Raw genomic sequence first — 17,785 nt, 5'->3', positions numbered from 1 at the left:
TTCAATTTAAAACTTACACAAACTTCGTCAATTTAAATGTGTAAAAAGAACTTCGTCGAATTTGGATGTGAGCCATATCTCAGGCCCATATATATCCAATACTATTTGTAAAAACAAAAATAAAGAGTTAATCTTTTGATTTTGAAAATCATATGTATCAAAATATATCATATTATTTTTTTTAATAATGCTCTTTACTTCTTTGCTATTAACATTTACTATTTCATTATGTGCAATTTTTATGTTAGATAATAAAAACTGTTTTAAATTTATACCATTATCAATAGAATCTTCTAATGTATTTCTCACGTTGTTTTTGGTATTTGACATTCCTCTAATATTATCATCATTTTTTGTTTGGTTTATATTTTTTTTATTAAAATTTGAGCAAGACTTTTCATTTTTTAATAAGCTTGATAATTTATTAAATAGAGATATTTCTTTTACAATTTTAATTATATCATCATCTAAAAAAAATAAAAAGCTATAACTTCTATTTGAAGTTTTTATAACTATATAATCCATTCTATTTACATAACCTGGGCATTTTTTTTCAAAAATACATAATTCCGTTGTACAACATGATCCAATATTTACTTGTGTTATTTCATCATAATTTAATATTTTCCTTGACCAAGATCCTATTATAGTTATATTATATGAATTAAATTTTAATCTTCTTTTTTTTAATTTTCCATTTTTTGACACTTTTAAAACAGTAACACCTTTAATCATATGAATAATGGAAAATAAATAGTTCTTTAATAATTCTCTCTGTTTAGATATATATAATAAAGTTAGTCGAACCGCTATAGGCACACTTATACTTAAGCACGCTTGTACATATTTAGACAAAGAATATACATTCATATCATTTTCAGAAATGTTGAATGAAAAATTGTGTATATCCTAAAAAGTAAAAAAGTAGACAGATCAAAATATGTAGCGAAAAATCGACTTTATTTATTATGCTTAACAATTTTCAATTAAATAAGCAACTATTTTTTTATTCCTCTTTTTATCTCTTAATTAGCTTACCTTATTATTTTTACTCATAAAAAATGGCAATTTCTTAGACAAATTATTTTCATCTTCTGTAAAAAAAAATAGTAAAGAAGACAAGACAACATATGTATAAGAAAAAAAAAAATAAAATTATTAGAAAATTTTTTTTTTAATTTATAAATTTTTATATACCATATACAGAAACCTTTTCTCTATTATCCGTTTTAACTTCCTGGGTCATTTTCCCATATGCCCTAAAAAAAAAAGAAAAAGAGAACAAGTATATAATCTATTCAGTTGTCAACTATTTATAGAATAATTAACATAAACATAGTATTATGTGTCATAATAAATGATAACTATTTTTTTTGCCTTACTCATATACCACCTCTTTGGGATTTGCTTTTTTAAAAACCTTTTCTCTAAAATCCATTTTTCGATTTTAAAAATATAACAATATCAGTGGCATAAAAAATAATGGGTATATTTATAAGTAAATCAAAAAATTAGTATAAACAAAAATAGACAATAACAAATTTATAAATAGGGTAAATAAAAATAATTTAAATATTAAGATAATTATTCATTTAAAATACATATAAATTTATACACCAAAAAAAAACAGTATGGATGGTTTATAATGTATGTTATACACATCCATTTACTTTACATAATAAAATTATTTTATTGCATTCTTTTAAAATTATAAAGAGAAAAATATTACTCTCATTCTCTTTATTATTATGTTTTATATTTATATATTTTTTTGTCTCCTTATTTTTATATGGATATTTAAAATTAATATTACGGTGAATATATTTTAAAATATTATGCTATATATTATTCCCCAAATTTTTTAATAAATAAAAATGGGAATTATTCCCATTTAACTTATTTTAATATACGCACAGGAATATATATATTTTTTTTTTAATAACTTTTAAAACATTATTTGACACCAAAAAAGACAGCATTCAAAATGTGTCATATATGTGTATGAAAATTTTTATAAGAATTTGATAAATATAAAACTATATTATATTGTTTTTTTCTATTTTTTTACATTTATACTTATATACATATAGGAACAGAATTAATCATTTAATATAATTTCTCATATAAAAACATCAAAAAATATATGTGTGCATGATTTATGAATGCTTGTATTTATAAAACCAGACATTTTATGTATTTTTTATTTTAAGGCAAACAAAAAAATTAAACATTCAGACAGTTCTTATATATGTATATATATATATATTTATTTATTTATATTTTAATTGAATTAAACCATTTTGATGGATTAAAAGTATCTTATTTGTTTTGTTTTATAAACAAAATATACATAATCCTAATTAGGAAAATGTACCAGTTTTACCTTAACAAGCAATAATAAATATAGTACCAACTTGATAAATAAATGTTTTAAAAATATTTTATTAACAATGTATAATCATAAGATAAGTAAAACAAGTTAATAAAAATATCATGAAATGGTAGTAATAATAATAAGAAAAAATATTGACATAAAATATAAAATGTAATGAAAAAAATTGTTCTGTATATAATATATTTACAACTACTTAAAAACGTTTAATTCAAACACTTTTCACAAAATTATTATATATAAAATGATTAACATTATTCTCTTTTTATTATTTAATTTTTTTTTTTCAAAATCTCAAATGCTTCATATAAAATATATATATTTATATTCACAAAATCGACAAATATGTATATCTATGTAGTGGCAGCAAGCACATACTAGCAGACTAAAGAAATTATAAACGCACACCCACTCATATGTATATATATATATATGAGTGTATGCGGTTTTAAGCGGAAAATAAACTAAGAGAAATGCTTCGGAGATGATTGGAAAGCATTTTTTAAAACAAAGGCTTCTGATAAAATCGATTCGATGTCTTGAATTTTCCAATTTTGTGTTGGGAAACGTTGCATAAATAATAACATTTGTTGAAAATCCATTTGCATTAAATGTTTAGACCAATGTACTAAAAAAACAGCACATATATATGGGTGGAAATCTGTAAAAATATCAGATATATCACTAATATATGTATCTAACAACCTTATAGCTATATCAATTGGAAACTCTCTTAATAATAAACAATTTACCCATCGAAATGAAAATTGAATAAAATCTATATTATTATCATATATATGATTAAATAAAGATTTGTCAACTCTTTTGACAATTTCTTTAACTTTTATTATAGCTCTTTGTATTCCTGGTTGCCCAAATGTATAATTATCTTGAATTTGTTCTAATAATTTAGAAAGGCAAAAATATAAATCGGATTCAACATTTTTTAATTCATCGTTTGAAACATTATCAATATCATCAGAATTTATTTCTTTCTTTAAAATTATAGGTCTTAAAAAAACTACCAAAAATGGTGTTATTAAATCATTTATTCCTTGTACATATCCACATGCAGGATGTCTGACAGAATAAATAAATAATACACGCTCACTTAATTGTTGTATTTTATTATTATTAAATATATTATAACATGATTTGGTTCTAGGAATATCTACTTTTATCTGCCTTAATATTTTTAATTCATCTTCTGATAATTTGTTTTTGTTATAATATTGCTTTTCTAAATTCTCATATTCATCCCGTTTTTTTTTTAAAACCTTTTCTGTATCTTCTCTATTTAATGGTAAATACCCAAGAGCTAATTTCCAGCATTGCTCTCTTACGTCAAAGGGCACTTCACATGATATTCCTCCCCATAATATATTTTTTAGTTCATCTATATTGAAAAGAAGTGAAAAAAAAGGTGAACAATTACGAATAAATATGTTAAATAAAAAAGTATTAACACTATACATATGTACATTTCAATAGGACGGATTTAACATGTGTGGAAAAATTACAAAGTCACAATTTGCTTAGCACATCTGCTATACATATATTTTCACATATTTGCACATAGCATATGTAACATATAATAAGATAGAGAAACATAGGGCAATATATTATTTTTTTTTTTCATACTTATATCTATAATTGGGTCATTCAAAATATGATGCAATTTCTTCATCTTATGAGAAATGTTTTTTGGTTCCATTTGGGGTTGTGGACTTTCATTTTTTTCGTCATTTAGTTTCATTTTGTATATTATTATATTTTCTTTTACACTCTATATTTATTTCCCCCCTTTGTTTTGCGTGCTTTTGTTTTTTTAATAATTTAAAGTCGTGAATCAGAACAAACTAGAAAAATATACAGTTTCTTTTATAGGCATACAAATATATGTTATGTTTTTTTTAATATTTTCATTTTAGAATATTTTATTATATATCTTCACATAACATTTTGTTATCTTTATCTTCTATTTGTATGCTAATATATTTTATCTATACATTTGTTCATTTTATAATTCTACTTTTTTTTTTTATTTTAATCTTCTAAAATAATACTAATAAACTATTTCCTGAATATCAATTGTTATATTGTAGTCATTAAGCTTTTCTCATGTTATATGATTAACGACTTTTATAGCGACTGTTATTTTTATTATTCTTAGTACTGATGTTATTGTTGTTTCTTTTTTTTATTATCCATATTACTTTTGATATTTTTTTTTTTTTTTTTGGTATCAGCTGATGCAATGTAATTAATATAAAGGACGTTAATGACAAAAATAAGAAAGCATGTTTACTCCCTTTTTTATAAAATTCCCAATGTTGGCACGGATTAAAAAAAATGCATACATGCATATACTTATAAGATGACAATAATAATAAATTAATTATATTTTATATCCATAAAATACATTCTTAATCATAAGTTTAATAAAAATAAAATAATGGTTTTTAAAAATTTAGATAGCTTAATGTATTACCAAAGTTATGCATGATATATCGCTTTAAAGCGATATTTTTATAAAGGCAGGAAAATTTCCATAACATACATTATTCTTTTCTACCTCACTATTTTTACAAAAAAATTGTTTGTAATTTAAAAAAATGTTTAAGTATTTTATGTAAATCCATTTTAAAATATTGATACATAATTATATTCAATTCCTTATATTATAAGTGTATATGTGCAAGCTTATATGAATATACCACGTTGAAAATTTTACGAAACTGGAAGGAAATTACAAAAAAAGGGTATAATACGCACACATGCCTAAGAAATAAATATAATTTTTATTATACTTATAAAAATGTTATAATATGTTTTCAATTATGAATAATTATATATAATGAAAGTCTGCATTGAAGCTGTAAAAGCTATTCATGTGTAATGTTTTAGTCAAATAAGTATATAATATCCTTTAGTGTATTTTATTAGTGTAAATACAAAGGGGGGAAAGGAAGAAAAAAAATGAAAATTATAAATACAAAAGCTTATTAATTAAACAATTGCTATAAAACCTATAGAGGAAAACTATTCCCCAATTTTACAAATTAATAAGATACATTTTTTTTTAATGAATGAAAATTATGCAGTTTATTTCCCTATAATATAAAACACTTTTATTATCATTCTCAAATTTACACCAAATTTTATACGAGTTTTTTTTTTTTTTATTCGATCACTAATAGTTATATCATATGGAATAACAAAACTACACAAATTATATTCAAATTCAAAAATCATAAAATTTATATTAAACAATTTGCAAAGTTTCAATTTTATAATTGTAATATGCTTAAAAGCATTTTATTTAAAAAAAAATATATAAGTTTATTTCACATTTAGTTTTGATATACAATCAGATTAAAAAGCAGACATGTTTTTTTTTCGTATCTACAATATTACATTTTCATATATATTTTGTAAATCTTAATAAAAGCTTTATTTATTAATTTTTTTTTTACTGTATCTCCAATTTGTTTAATAATGATATTAACATTTTTTTATATGTAAAGAAAATTGTTTGTATTAAAAAAACAATATAAAGATCGTCTCTTTTTTATTCTTTATTTATTTCGTTTTTTTTTTTACTTGTTTTTATTATAATTATACATATTTTTTATTTCATATTATTTGATTTTTATATGTACACATTTTAAAATATTAGATCTGCCTTTTTTTTTTTTAATAAAAACTGTACATGGGAAATTTTGTGATAATAAAGTAATTAGCATTTTTGAAAAAAAAAATATATAGAGATAAAGAAAGAAAAATTAAAAAAGTAAAAGTAATTTTCATACGAGCCAGGTATTTATTTTTGCCCCTAAAGTTAAGATACTTTTCTTTATATCAAATTTGTGTCATCATTTTTTTTTTTTAAACCTTAATTAAAATGTAGGTTGCGAAATGAATAATATAAAAAGAATAAAAGGAAAAACATGGGATAAAAATTAATACCAAGTAACATCATTTGCGCACACACATATATATTTATCTACATTTTAATGTATATATCATTGAGCTTGTAATATATACATTATGCCTAAGTAAAATATACTTCCCATTTGTTCATTCTCAACTATTATTTGAACCTGTTATTGTTTTTTTATTATTTTTTTTGTGATTTAAAAAAAAATAAACATATGCATGTATATGCATACGTTACACACCATTTCAGATTAACACATTTTTGACACAAAAATTTTAAAGCTTCCAAAAAATTAAAATCGTCGTATGCCTAATAAAATATCAACAAGAACAGACACAACTTCCCATATATCGGAAAATCATAAATATGCATATATGTACAAAATTTCCAGAATACATATGCACACTAAACGCTTAAATGTATAAACACGCGTGTAGTGGCTATTTATAATATTTCACAACTCTTACTATTAATATATAGAGATAGAAAGAGAAATAGTGTAAACCTGATTTGCCAATATGTTTAAAAGCATCGTTCCGACAACAGTCGGGTTAAATAATTCAAATTACGTTCATGCCAACATTGATGAGGAATTTAATTTTTATAATAACGGCAATAATAAATTTCCAAAAAAAGAAAAAGCTCAAATAGCTATAGATCATGAACAAATATTAAATGTATCAAATTCTTACAATATCAATATTGAAAATTTAGTTAATGCAAAAACCCCAGAAGAAATAGCACTTCGAATATTAAAGTCCCAAAATATACAAAATAAAAGAAAATATACAGATAACAATATTGCAAATTATGAAATAAATAAAAAAAATTGTAATTTATATGACCCCAATTTATGTTATATAAATAATTCAGAGCTACAAGCAAATATTTCATCTCAAAATGCTTTGAATCAAAAATATTTGGATCAACATTATTTTAAATACAATTTTTCAGAGCACCAATTTCAAAATAGTATAAAAGAGAAATGGAAAAGACATAGTGATAATAGGGTGGTGTATAACACCCATGGGGGTAGCCAAAATTTATGTCAATCAAGCAATAGAACTAGTAATGGCTCCAATCCGAACAACAATAGTAATTACTATAACGATTTTCATCATTATTATAATAATAATTACAACTCTATATATATGAATAGACCTTACATTACTAATGAATCACAATTTGTTAATTTTCAAAAAATTCCAAATCGGGCTCATAATAGTGTGCCTCTATCCCAATTTAATGATCCTCAAAACATGAATTATATAGATAGCAATATAATAAATCAAATTGACATGATTAAATTCGCTTATAAAAAAAAATTCCTTAACCACAAAAATATGAATAATATAAAACAGGCTTATGATATTGACAAAACTAACTATTGCAATAATATTTATTTAACTCAAAATGATCATAAACTAGTCATTTGGCCGAGTTCCAGTAACCCACTTCCTAATTATACAGTCCCCCAAAATATACATATAGGACCATATCAAAATAATACTTTTCTTCCCATTTTAGAACCACAAAAATTTGAAAAAAAAACGGATGAAAATTCAGAGATTTATAAAATGGTCCAAAATTTAGAGAAAATTGGTGAGCCCACAATTGCGAAAATACAAACGGAAGACAGTCATAAAATTAATACTGAAAAAATAAATGAAATCAACAATTCTATTATTAGTGAAAATAGCAAAAATAATCACAATATTGATGTAGTAGAAAAAATGGAAGAGAATATTCCAAATTTTATAGAAAATGATAAATCTTTACCAATGCCATCATTATTGTTTGAAACAAAAAAAACGTCAGATATTTTCGAACCACCTGAATTGGTAGATCAAATCGATGATGAAATATTATGTAAATTAAAAGATATAAAAAATAAAGAAATAGAAAAATATAAAAATGATTATATTAATATAAACAAAGATAATGATAATAATAAAATGCGTATTTTTTTTGAGCAAAATGTTGAATCCTTTTTAAATTTAGATTCAAATGATATAAATAGAAATAAGAAGTTAAAAAATATTATATCATCCATCGAAGTATGCCTAAAATGTGAAAAAGATTTAATTTATGCAGATACGAGAAAAATTGAAATATTGTTTGACAAGCTTTTATCAAATATTGATAATTATACTAATAAAGAAATTAGTTATAGGAAATATGTAAAGGAAGATAAAGAAATTCATTCTTCTTCATCATGTTTAGACGAATGTGGAAACGATAACAATATTAATGATGACGAAGAAGATGAGCTTATTGCGTCAAAATTAGAGAGTAATGAAAATATGAAAAAAAATTCTCAAAAAAATAGACAAAAAAATAAAAAAAAAACCAACTTAAAAAATAGCCAAAATAATAATTCAAATGATGAAAAAACAAACACAAATAATATTAATGATATAATTTATGGAAATTATAATATTCTATTATATTTACTTTTATTAAATTTTACCTCCTTTAAAAATTATATTGATATTGAAGAAATAAATAAACACATATTAATAAACTTAAAAACAAATTTTAAAAATGTTATAATAAAATTATGTGAAAATGAAATTAAAAATAAAATAGTTCAATTTTATAATATTCATGAACAGTTTTTAATACAACTTATTTGGGCATATGAAAAAGTATTATTATATATATATGACATATATATATATATTGAGAAATATGATACAGTATTAATCAATTTACTTGATTTATGTTTATTAACATTTCAAGCAAATTACAATATACAAATTATTATACTCCATTCTATTAACTTATTACTAAAGGTTTTTAATACTAGCCAATCGAAAAATATGAAAAAATATATTCTAGACAATTTAATCATAAATATAACCACTATCGATTTTAAGTATAATAAAATAAACTTTAAAAATAGTCATACAAATTCTACTTACATACATTTGTCTATATTCCTTATAATTAAAATTGCTGAATCATTTTCCTTTTATTATGGCGATGTAAAAAACAAATTTATACTACAACAAAAATCAAAACAAATCAAAATACAAAATAAACTTGACAAAAAATCTGATAAAAATGGGACAAATAAATTAAAAAATGGAAAAAGCCGAGAAAAAATATACTCTCTTTCCTCTCATGATTATACCAGCCTCAATGACAAGGAAGAAGACGAAGATGAAGACGACGATGATGATGACGATGATGAAGATTATAATTTTTCGGATGAATATTCTCGAGGAAAAAAAGGAAAAAAAAATAATAAAAAACTGAAACTTAAAAAGAAAAACGCAAAAACAACAGAAACGAAAGAAGTAAAATATTCGAGCTCATCTTCCGATGATTCACTTAATTTTAGTATTTTTACTAGTGAAAATGATAGCGAAAACTTTCAAAGTGATATAGATATAGAAAAAAAAATAGCTAGCAAGCCTAGAAATAGTGATAAAGTATCAAAATTAAGAAAAGGCAAAAATACATATACTAACAATTCCAAGCATTTACATAAATATGGGGAAAGAAAATATTCGATGAGAAAAAAAACAAAAACAAAATCAGACATTTATGAATATGATAATTTAAATGATACACAAGATATGAAAATAATGGACCATAATAATAACAAAAAAAATATAGACACCGATAAAGTAATTGGATCTATAAAATATTCTGATAATAGTGGCCAATATTTTGACATAAAATATCTAAAGGAAAGTCTAAAAACATATGAAACAAAAAAGAAAAGTGATATAGCTAATTCAGCGAATCCAACAGAAGAGGAACTTAATAAATTTATGATGGAACAAAATTTTAAACGATTAAATAATATAATAAATTATATATTAATAGAAATAATAAAAAAAATATTATATGATGATAATAAAAATGGTCGAAATACTTTAGAGGTCATTGTTTTAGATTTAATTAAATGTTGTGATAATCCATTATTAAGTTTAAGTACTATGTTTGTAAAAAATTTAACTCATCTTTTTTTTGATATACTAAATAAAAAGCAAGAAAATAATATTAAAGAAACTTGTCTTTTTATACTCAGATATATGATCAAATATATATTTAGCATATACAATTATATCAATAATTCATGTTTTCATTTACTCTATAACTTTAACAATGAAACAAAAAACAACAAATTTATAAAACCGATTCTTAACATTAAAAATAATAATAATCAGATAGATTCTACACAAAATGATTTAGAAAATAAACCTAGCTCATCTTGCCGAAAAAATAGGAAAATGCTTACTAGCGAAAACTCGAATAATAGTAGAAGCAGCTACAGTTTCAGTAATTGCACTAATTCGAGTGATAAAAAATTAACACAGACAGCTAAAAATAAAAAGACAATCACTAAAGGAAAAAATTCGAAGAAAAAAAAACAAAAAAAAAATGAACAGAATGAAAATAGCGAAAAAATAAATATCTCTAACACATCAAATGATAATGAAAATTTCAAAAAAAAAAATACAGAAAAAAAAAAATATTTTAAGTGTTGTCATGAAAAGAAAGAGGGAGAACAAATTGTTCGATGCTCTATATGCGAACAATTATATCATATAACATGCATAAACAAAGGATTTAATAAGTTAGATTTAGAAAATGATAATATATATTTTTCTTTAGAAGAAAGTAAAACTGATGAGACGCCCCAAGAGGTTGAGGAAAATGACAACAATGCGGAACATCAAAATGAAGTAGAGAAAAAACAAAAAGATAAAGATAATAATAGAAATAATGACATCTCTAAATTTGTTAAATATAATTGTGATAATTGTAAAATAAAAAATATTACTAAGTCTTTTATTATAAAAGAAACACAAAGGCATAATAGCATTTTAAATATAAGTTTAAAAAAGAAAAAAGAAAAAAAAAATGGATTCTATTGTTTACAAAAATTTTTAAACAATTTGAATATTTTTGATATCTATTACTATTACTTATTAATATATATTAAAAAAGAAAATTTAAATGAAAACATTGAAAAAAATTTCAATAATATATATAGCTATATTTTACTTTTATACAATAACTTTATATACACTGCTCAAGTTTCAAACATTTCAGAAAATCATAAATTAGTAGAAATAACTAGTGTAAAAAAAAAAAAAAAAATCCAAACAAGCCGAAAAAATAAAAAAAATAGAAACAGCCAAATCAGTGATATAAGTAGCATCATATGTAAAGACACACATACTAGCCAAGATAGTGACCAAAATATATTCGAATTAATGGAAGAAAAAAATGAAGATCCAGAAATGAAGGAAAAAGAAAAAATCGTATTTTTAAAAAAGTCTAATAATCTATTAATTTACGAATTTAAAAATGTGAAAGAAAATCAAGATACAATATTAAGCTTAGGTGATATGTATAATTTTGATATATATATAAGTCATGTATGGAAATTATATCTTTACTTTTTTTTTTACGATTTTTTTACAATATCTTTCAATCAATTATTTTATATATTATACGAAAATAATAATAAAAATTTAAGATATTATAGTATATCAATAATTAATAATATAATAAATGATAATTATTTATATTTAAAATGTAAGCAAACTCAAAATATTCTGTTGTCCTGTCTAACTGATAACTATTTAAAAGTTCGAGAATATACCTTATGCATTTTTTATCATTTTTGCAAATCATTTTTAGAAGTAGACATAATAATAAATAGAACCCCAAAACCGGATCAAAATTTTTTATTGAAAAATCGCCATACTGAGAAAAAAAATAATGATTTAGAAATTAGTGAAATATCTGAGAAAGTACAAAATCTACAAAGTAAAGATATAGATAGTGTTACAAATAATGCAAGCGAAAATGAAAACAAATGGAATCATAAAAATAATCAAATAAATTTAAATGAATATATTACAGATGAAATAATTGAATCCGTTAAAAGGTGCACTAAAGATATAAAAATTAGTGTCCGAATTATTAGTGTAAAAATTTTAAAATATATTATTTATTTTAATAAATATATAAAAAGATATGACCTATTAAAACAGGATAATAATACAAATTTTGAAGAAAATAGCCAACCTCATAAAGAAAACAAAATTAATGATTCCGTTACTGATAATATACTAATATTAAACGATATAATAGACCGATATGCATCACCATTTGATAATGAAACAATGAAAAATACTGTTTTAGAAATAATAATTGAAATATTTTTCATAAACATTTTTACACTTTCAAATAAAAGAAATGAAATAGAATATGCACAAAATAAATCTTCCAACATAACAAACAAAAATACACAAAATTATAAATTTACAACGTTGCATAAAAGTAAAAATTATTCAAAAAACTTATCTAACGAAACAGAATCTGATGGGGAATATGAAGAATCATTTAATGGTCATAGTAATAGTAAATATGTAGAAATAGAAGAAGATGTAACTAATTTATTTATTCATTTGCTATTTGTTTTTAAAAATAAACATGATATAAATATAATAAATAAGATGCTAGAATATATGGATAAAAATTTAAAAAAATATGAAGACAAATTAAACATAATACAAAATGTGATGAATAAATATAATGCTGATGATGATGACTACGAAGACGATGAAAATAATCCGGAAGCAAAAAAAAAAGAAGAAAAGAAAAAAAAATTAATGCTTAAAAAAAAAAAGAAAAAAAATACAATAAAAAATAAACGAAGTAAACAAGATCTAAAAAATGGAAATACAAAACATAACTACAATGATGAAGATGAAAATTTAGATGATAGTAATTCACTAGAAGAATCAAGAAGTAGTGATGATGAAGAGAAATTAAAAAATAAAGAAAATAACTTAACAAAAACCAAAAACAATATATACAATATATATATAAACAATTATTATAAATATATAGAATTGTTGGGAAATAAATGTATAAAATATATTTTAGAAGTATGGATTTATAATTTAATATCATTGTTTGTAAAAACCCGAAGAAATAAAATCCATGAAAATGAGACAAAAAAAATTATAAAAATTTTTAATATAATTATTGAAATATATCCAAATCTATTTATAAAATATTTGACTTTTTTTTATTTATATATTTATAATAATGATGTATCAAAAGATATATGTGAATTATTATCTTCTGTAATACCACATTGTAAATTCGATTTACACTTAAAATTACAATTAAAAAAAATCAAATTTAATAACACATTATTATATAATAATAATATATCTATATCAAGATCATATATTCAATTATTATGTTCTTTACACACATATATCTTTTCAAATTTTTCCTATTTTAAAAATTATATTGAAGATTGTTTTATTGTTTTGTATAAATATAAGCTATTTTTTTTAGTAAACAATTATATACTCCAACTTAACGAGTTTGTAAGAGAATTTTATTACATGTCTGAAGAAGATAAGACAGCTATCAAATATAAACTTTGTCAATTATATCTTTTAAAATCGAATGAAAAAGATGAACAAATAATAGATGAAAAGGAAAAACATGAAGATCCTGAGTTTCAAAAACAAATTCAATCACAAGGACTTGATGATAATGATAAAAATAGTAACTTACAAAATCCAGAAAACTTTTTCCTACATAATATTATAGATATTACATATGAAGATTTTATTTCCTTTCTAAATGAGTATAAAAAATATATTTTTGAAATTTTCTCAATATCTCATAATGATGTTTTAAATATAAATAAGTATACTTGGCTAGTTTCAGTTATTATGGAATTTATAAATGTTAATAAAATTATTTTGAATGATGTGTATAAAGACGAGATAGATAAAAACATTCATGCAACTTTAATTGATGAAACTAATGAAAATAAAAATTATATCAATAACTATTCAAGTGATAAAAACATAAAATATATTAAATTATCGGATCTTAGTAAAAATGTACAAATATATACAAATGGAATTTTATACTTTGAATTTATGCATAATAAACAAATGGATTATATTAAAAAATGGAATATATTAAAATTAAAAAAAGAAATAATATCAGAAATAATAAATAAAAAATTTAATATTAATAAAATTGAATCTTTTGCTGATATTTGTAATTATAAATTTTATGATGTTGTTTTAGTTTTAAAAAAATTATTAATAGACTTATTTTATATATCGAATGATATTAAATGTAAATCATTCTTTCTATTATGCTTAAGTAAAATATTATCAAATTATCATAATTCACATTATATTAATGATTTAAATCTGAGAAATTTATTTTTTTTTTGTATCAACTCACAAAATCCATCTTTACAAAAAAATTTTCTTTATATACTACTTCAGCTTATTAAGACATACGAACATTTTTTTAATAACAAGGACAACATTTTTTATACACATTCCCTTGAAAATAATGAAACATTACCTAATCTTTCAAATAAAAATAAAAAGATGTTAGAACTTGTTGAAAATGCTGATCCAAATTGTAAAATAAAACGAAGACAATCAAACATGGCACGAAATAATAAAGACAACCATTACAAAAAAGAAAAACGATCAAATCAAACAGACAAATTACAATCACAAAGTTATGAAAAAGAATCAAATTCATCTGCCATCTTTGCAAACACTGATAGCAAGGCCAATGATAATAATCACATTTCAAAAGGGAGAAATAAAATAAATTGTAAAAATAATACAATAAAAATAGAACAATCTATTGGCGATGATGATGAAATAGAAACTCAAATTGGAGAAGACGACGATGCATACGATGATGATCTAAATAAATCAAGAGATGAACATTTTGCTAACAAAAAAAAAAATAAACAAAAAAAAATCACAAATAAAAGAGAAAGCATTCGTAATGGTGAAAATAACAGTTGGAATGAAAATGAAAATGAAAATAAATTAGGCCACCAAACGGATACACCAAAAAATAAAAATAATATGCATGTCTTATTATTAGCTTCTTTATTTACACAAAAAATAGTTGAAATTCTAAAAATTAATAAATTTTTTTATTTAGATTGTTCTCAAGAAGAATTAAATCATATCAAAAATTTAGGAATTCAAATTTTAAATCATTTATATAGAGAAGGGTTTATACAAAGTACAAGCATATGTCCTACAATCTTTCCATTATGTTTCTCATCAGATATAAAATTAAAATTACAAGGTCAAAAAGTTATTCATTTTATTATGGAAAAAGAAAATTATAATTTTTTAAATAATTTATCAGAATGCTTACAGGGTTTACTATTTTATATTATTGAAAATTATTATATTCAAAATAAAAAACAAAATTGTTCTAATAATGAAGAATATAAAAATATAGACAATATGAATCAATTTTTTTTATTTAGTCAAATGGAGCCAATTTTTTTTAAAACATTACTTGATATTTATGAAAAATTAGAAACAAAAAAATTAAAAATCATGTTTTTAAAAATTATACTAAAACAAATAGAAAATACATCTCACTCTATTTTATATGAAAAAGTTATAAATTTCATTCGATTTATGAATCAAAAATATGCCCAATATAATCAAACAATATCACAAAATATGTCACAATGGGAACAAAATGATAATATATACACAGACATGTATAATAAAAATGGAATTATTCAAATATTTTCTATCAAGGATATTTATTGTTATATTTCTAAAAATTATTTACCACAAGATAGACAAAGAATATCCAACGACTTTGAAGAAAACCTTTCTGATGATAATTTTGATACATCAGAGAACGATGAAAATGATGATGAAAATGAAAACGAAAATAATCATAGGTTAAGAAAAGGATGCAATGCTAGAAAAAATAAAAGGAATGGCTCAAATAAAATTTTGAATAGCAAAGAAAGCATAAATTTTGAAAGTGTTACAGTAGATAGTACTACAAATTATGAAAATTCATCTGATAAAGACACAGAAAAAAATATATATATAAAAATAAAAAAAAAATATAATAATATATTAGAAGAAGATATAATTATTGATGAATATACAATTGTAAATTATTTCTTATTTTTATATTTACAAATGTTAGCATACCTAATTTCATATATTAATTTTTCAACATACAATGAAATAGCTATATTAATTCATGACATAAACAGAGTATATTCTATAACATCATCAACTATTAACATTGGTAATGACGCCGATAAAGTTAAACCCGAAGATTTTCATTTTTTAGATGAACATATAAAACAAATAGCAAATGAAGATGATCATATTAGAGAAAAGGAAATGCTTAATACACCATATATAGCCTCAAACCTAAATAAAGTAAAATGCTTTATTATAGTTATTCTCTCCAATCTTGTAACTAATTTAATGGGGAACTATAATTTGGGTGCAGACAGGTAAAGAAAAAAAAATGCTATATGTACTTTTGCATAAATTCGATGCATTTCAATTTATCTACATATTTAATAATATCGTTTTTTATTAAACCTCTTTTCAAACTTTTTCATTTTTTTCTCATTCATAGATTGAGTGATCTAATCGATGACAATAATTTGAAGGAAAACAAAATAGACGAAGAAAAAAGAGAAGAGAAAAAAAACAATTTTAATTACTATGATTATATATATGAATGTATTGATATATATATGGGAGATAGTACAGAAATAGTTAACAAATATTCGAAGCACAATTTAAATACATATGAAATAAATAATGATTACTTAAACAAGCTCATAAATGTAAGATATAAAATTAGCTTCGACATGTGTATGCATACATTTTTTAGCTGTTTCAATTTATTCATTTTTCACTTTTCACTTATTTGTTTTCTTAACACTTCTTTGTAGGAAGGGAAAAACAATAAAATTTTGCAAAAAAAAAGGAAAAAAAAAGTTGGGAAAAAAATGAAGGTTAACAATGAAGAAGAATAAGTTAAATATAGCCTTATGAATTTTGCAGTTATATGGATATTTTTTTTGTAATAATAAATATTTTTGTTGTGTATTAAGATACTATTTGTTTCGTTCTATATTTTTATTATTAATTTTTTTTTTTGTAAAATTAAAAACATAAAATATGTTTGAAAAATCATCAGGATTTTCTTTTTTTATGTCTTTGTTGCATTTATCTGGATATTTGTACATCATCATATGCATATATACAAATACATATTTTTTTCCGTAAATATGTGTGGAGTTAATGTGATATATATTGCCCACATAATTTTTTATTTTACACTTTATAACCTTTTAAATGTTTTAAAAGAAAAAAAGTATAAAAATAATTATAAAACAGTAAATAAAGAGTTTAGCTAAACACTTTCATGTTTTTCCTTTTAACTGAATAATAATTATTATGAAATATATAATGCTAATTTCTATTATTACTATTTCCAATGCTCCCCTTTCCGTTGCCTATTATAATTTACTCACCAAGCTTATATAACAAACTAATAAAAAAAAAATTAATTATATTATAGCAACATGTGTTATTGTGACTAAAGCCAAAACGAATAATATA

The 17,785-nt window shown here is 21.6% G+C and overlaps 3 protein-coding genes across 3 annotated transcripts; 1 reads left to right on the top strand and 2 right to left on the bottom strand.

The window, feature by feature from the left end:
* Positions 1-27: 27 nt before the first annotated feature.
* Positions 28-1,438, bottom strand: PVVCY_1306450 (conserved Plasmodium protein, unknown function; the record flags this gene model as incomplete). Its single annotated transcript, XM_037634805.1, has 4 exons — positions 28-909; positions 1,039-1,094; positions 1,198-1,259; positions 1,383-1,438. 4 exons carry the CDS (start codon positions 1,436-1,438, stop codon positions 28-30), a joined length of 1,056 nt encoding a protein of 351 aa, XP_037490852.1.
* A 1,418-nt stretch (positions 1,439-2,856) lies between these two features.
* Positions 2,857-4,148, bottom strand: PVVCY_1306440 (TBC domain protein, putative; the record flags this gene model as incomplete). Its single annotated transcript, XM_037634804.1, has 2 exons — positions 2,857-3,788; positions 4,034-4,148. The coding sequence occupies 2 exons, from the start codon at positions 4,146-4,148 to the stop codon at positions 2,857-2,859; spliced, it is 1,047 nt and encodes a 348-aa protein (XP_037490851.1).
* A 2,702-nt stretch (positions 4,149-6,850) lies between these two features.
* Positions 6,851-17,196, top strand: PVVCY_1306430 (conserved Plasmodium protein, unknown function; the record flags this gene model as incomplete). The annotated part of the gene is made up of 3 exons (XM_008624313.2): positions 6,851-16,662; positions 16,791-17,004; positions 17,113-17,196. The coding sequence occupies 3 exons, from the start codon at positions 6,851-6,853 to the stop codon at positions 17,194-17,196; spliced, it is 10,110 nt and encodes a 3,369-aa protein (XP_008622535.2).
* Between the last annotated feature and the right edge of the window lie 589 nt (positions 17,197-17,785).

Source organism: Plasmodium vinckei (assembly GCF_900681995.1).
Source record: "Plasmodium vinckei vinckei genome assembly, chromosome: PVVCY_13".
NCBI classification, from domain to species: Eukaryota; Apicomplexa; class Aconoidasida; order Haemosporida; family Plasmodiidae; genus Plasmodium; species Plasmodium vinckei.
This window is presented reverse-complemented; position numbering and strand designations above follow the sequence as displayed.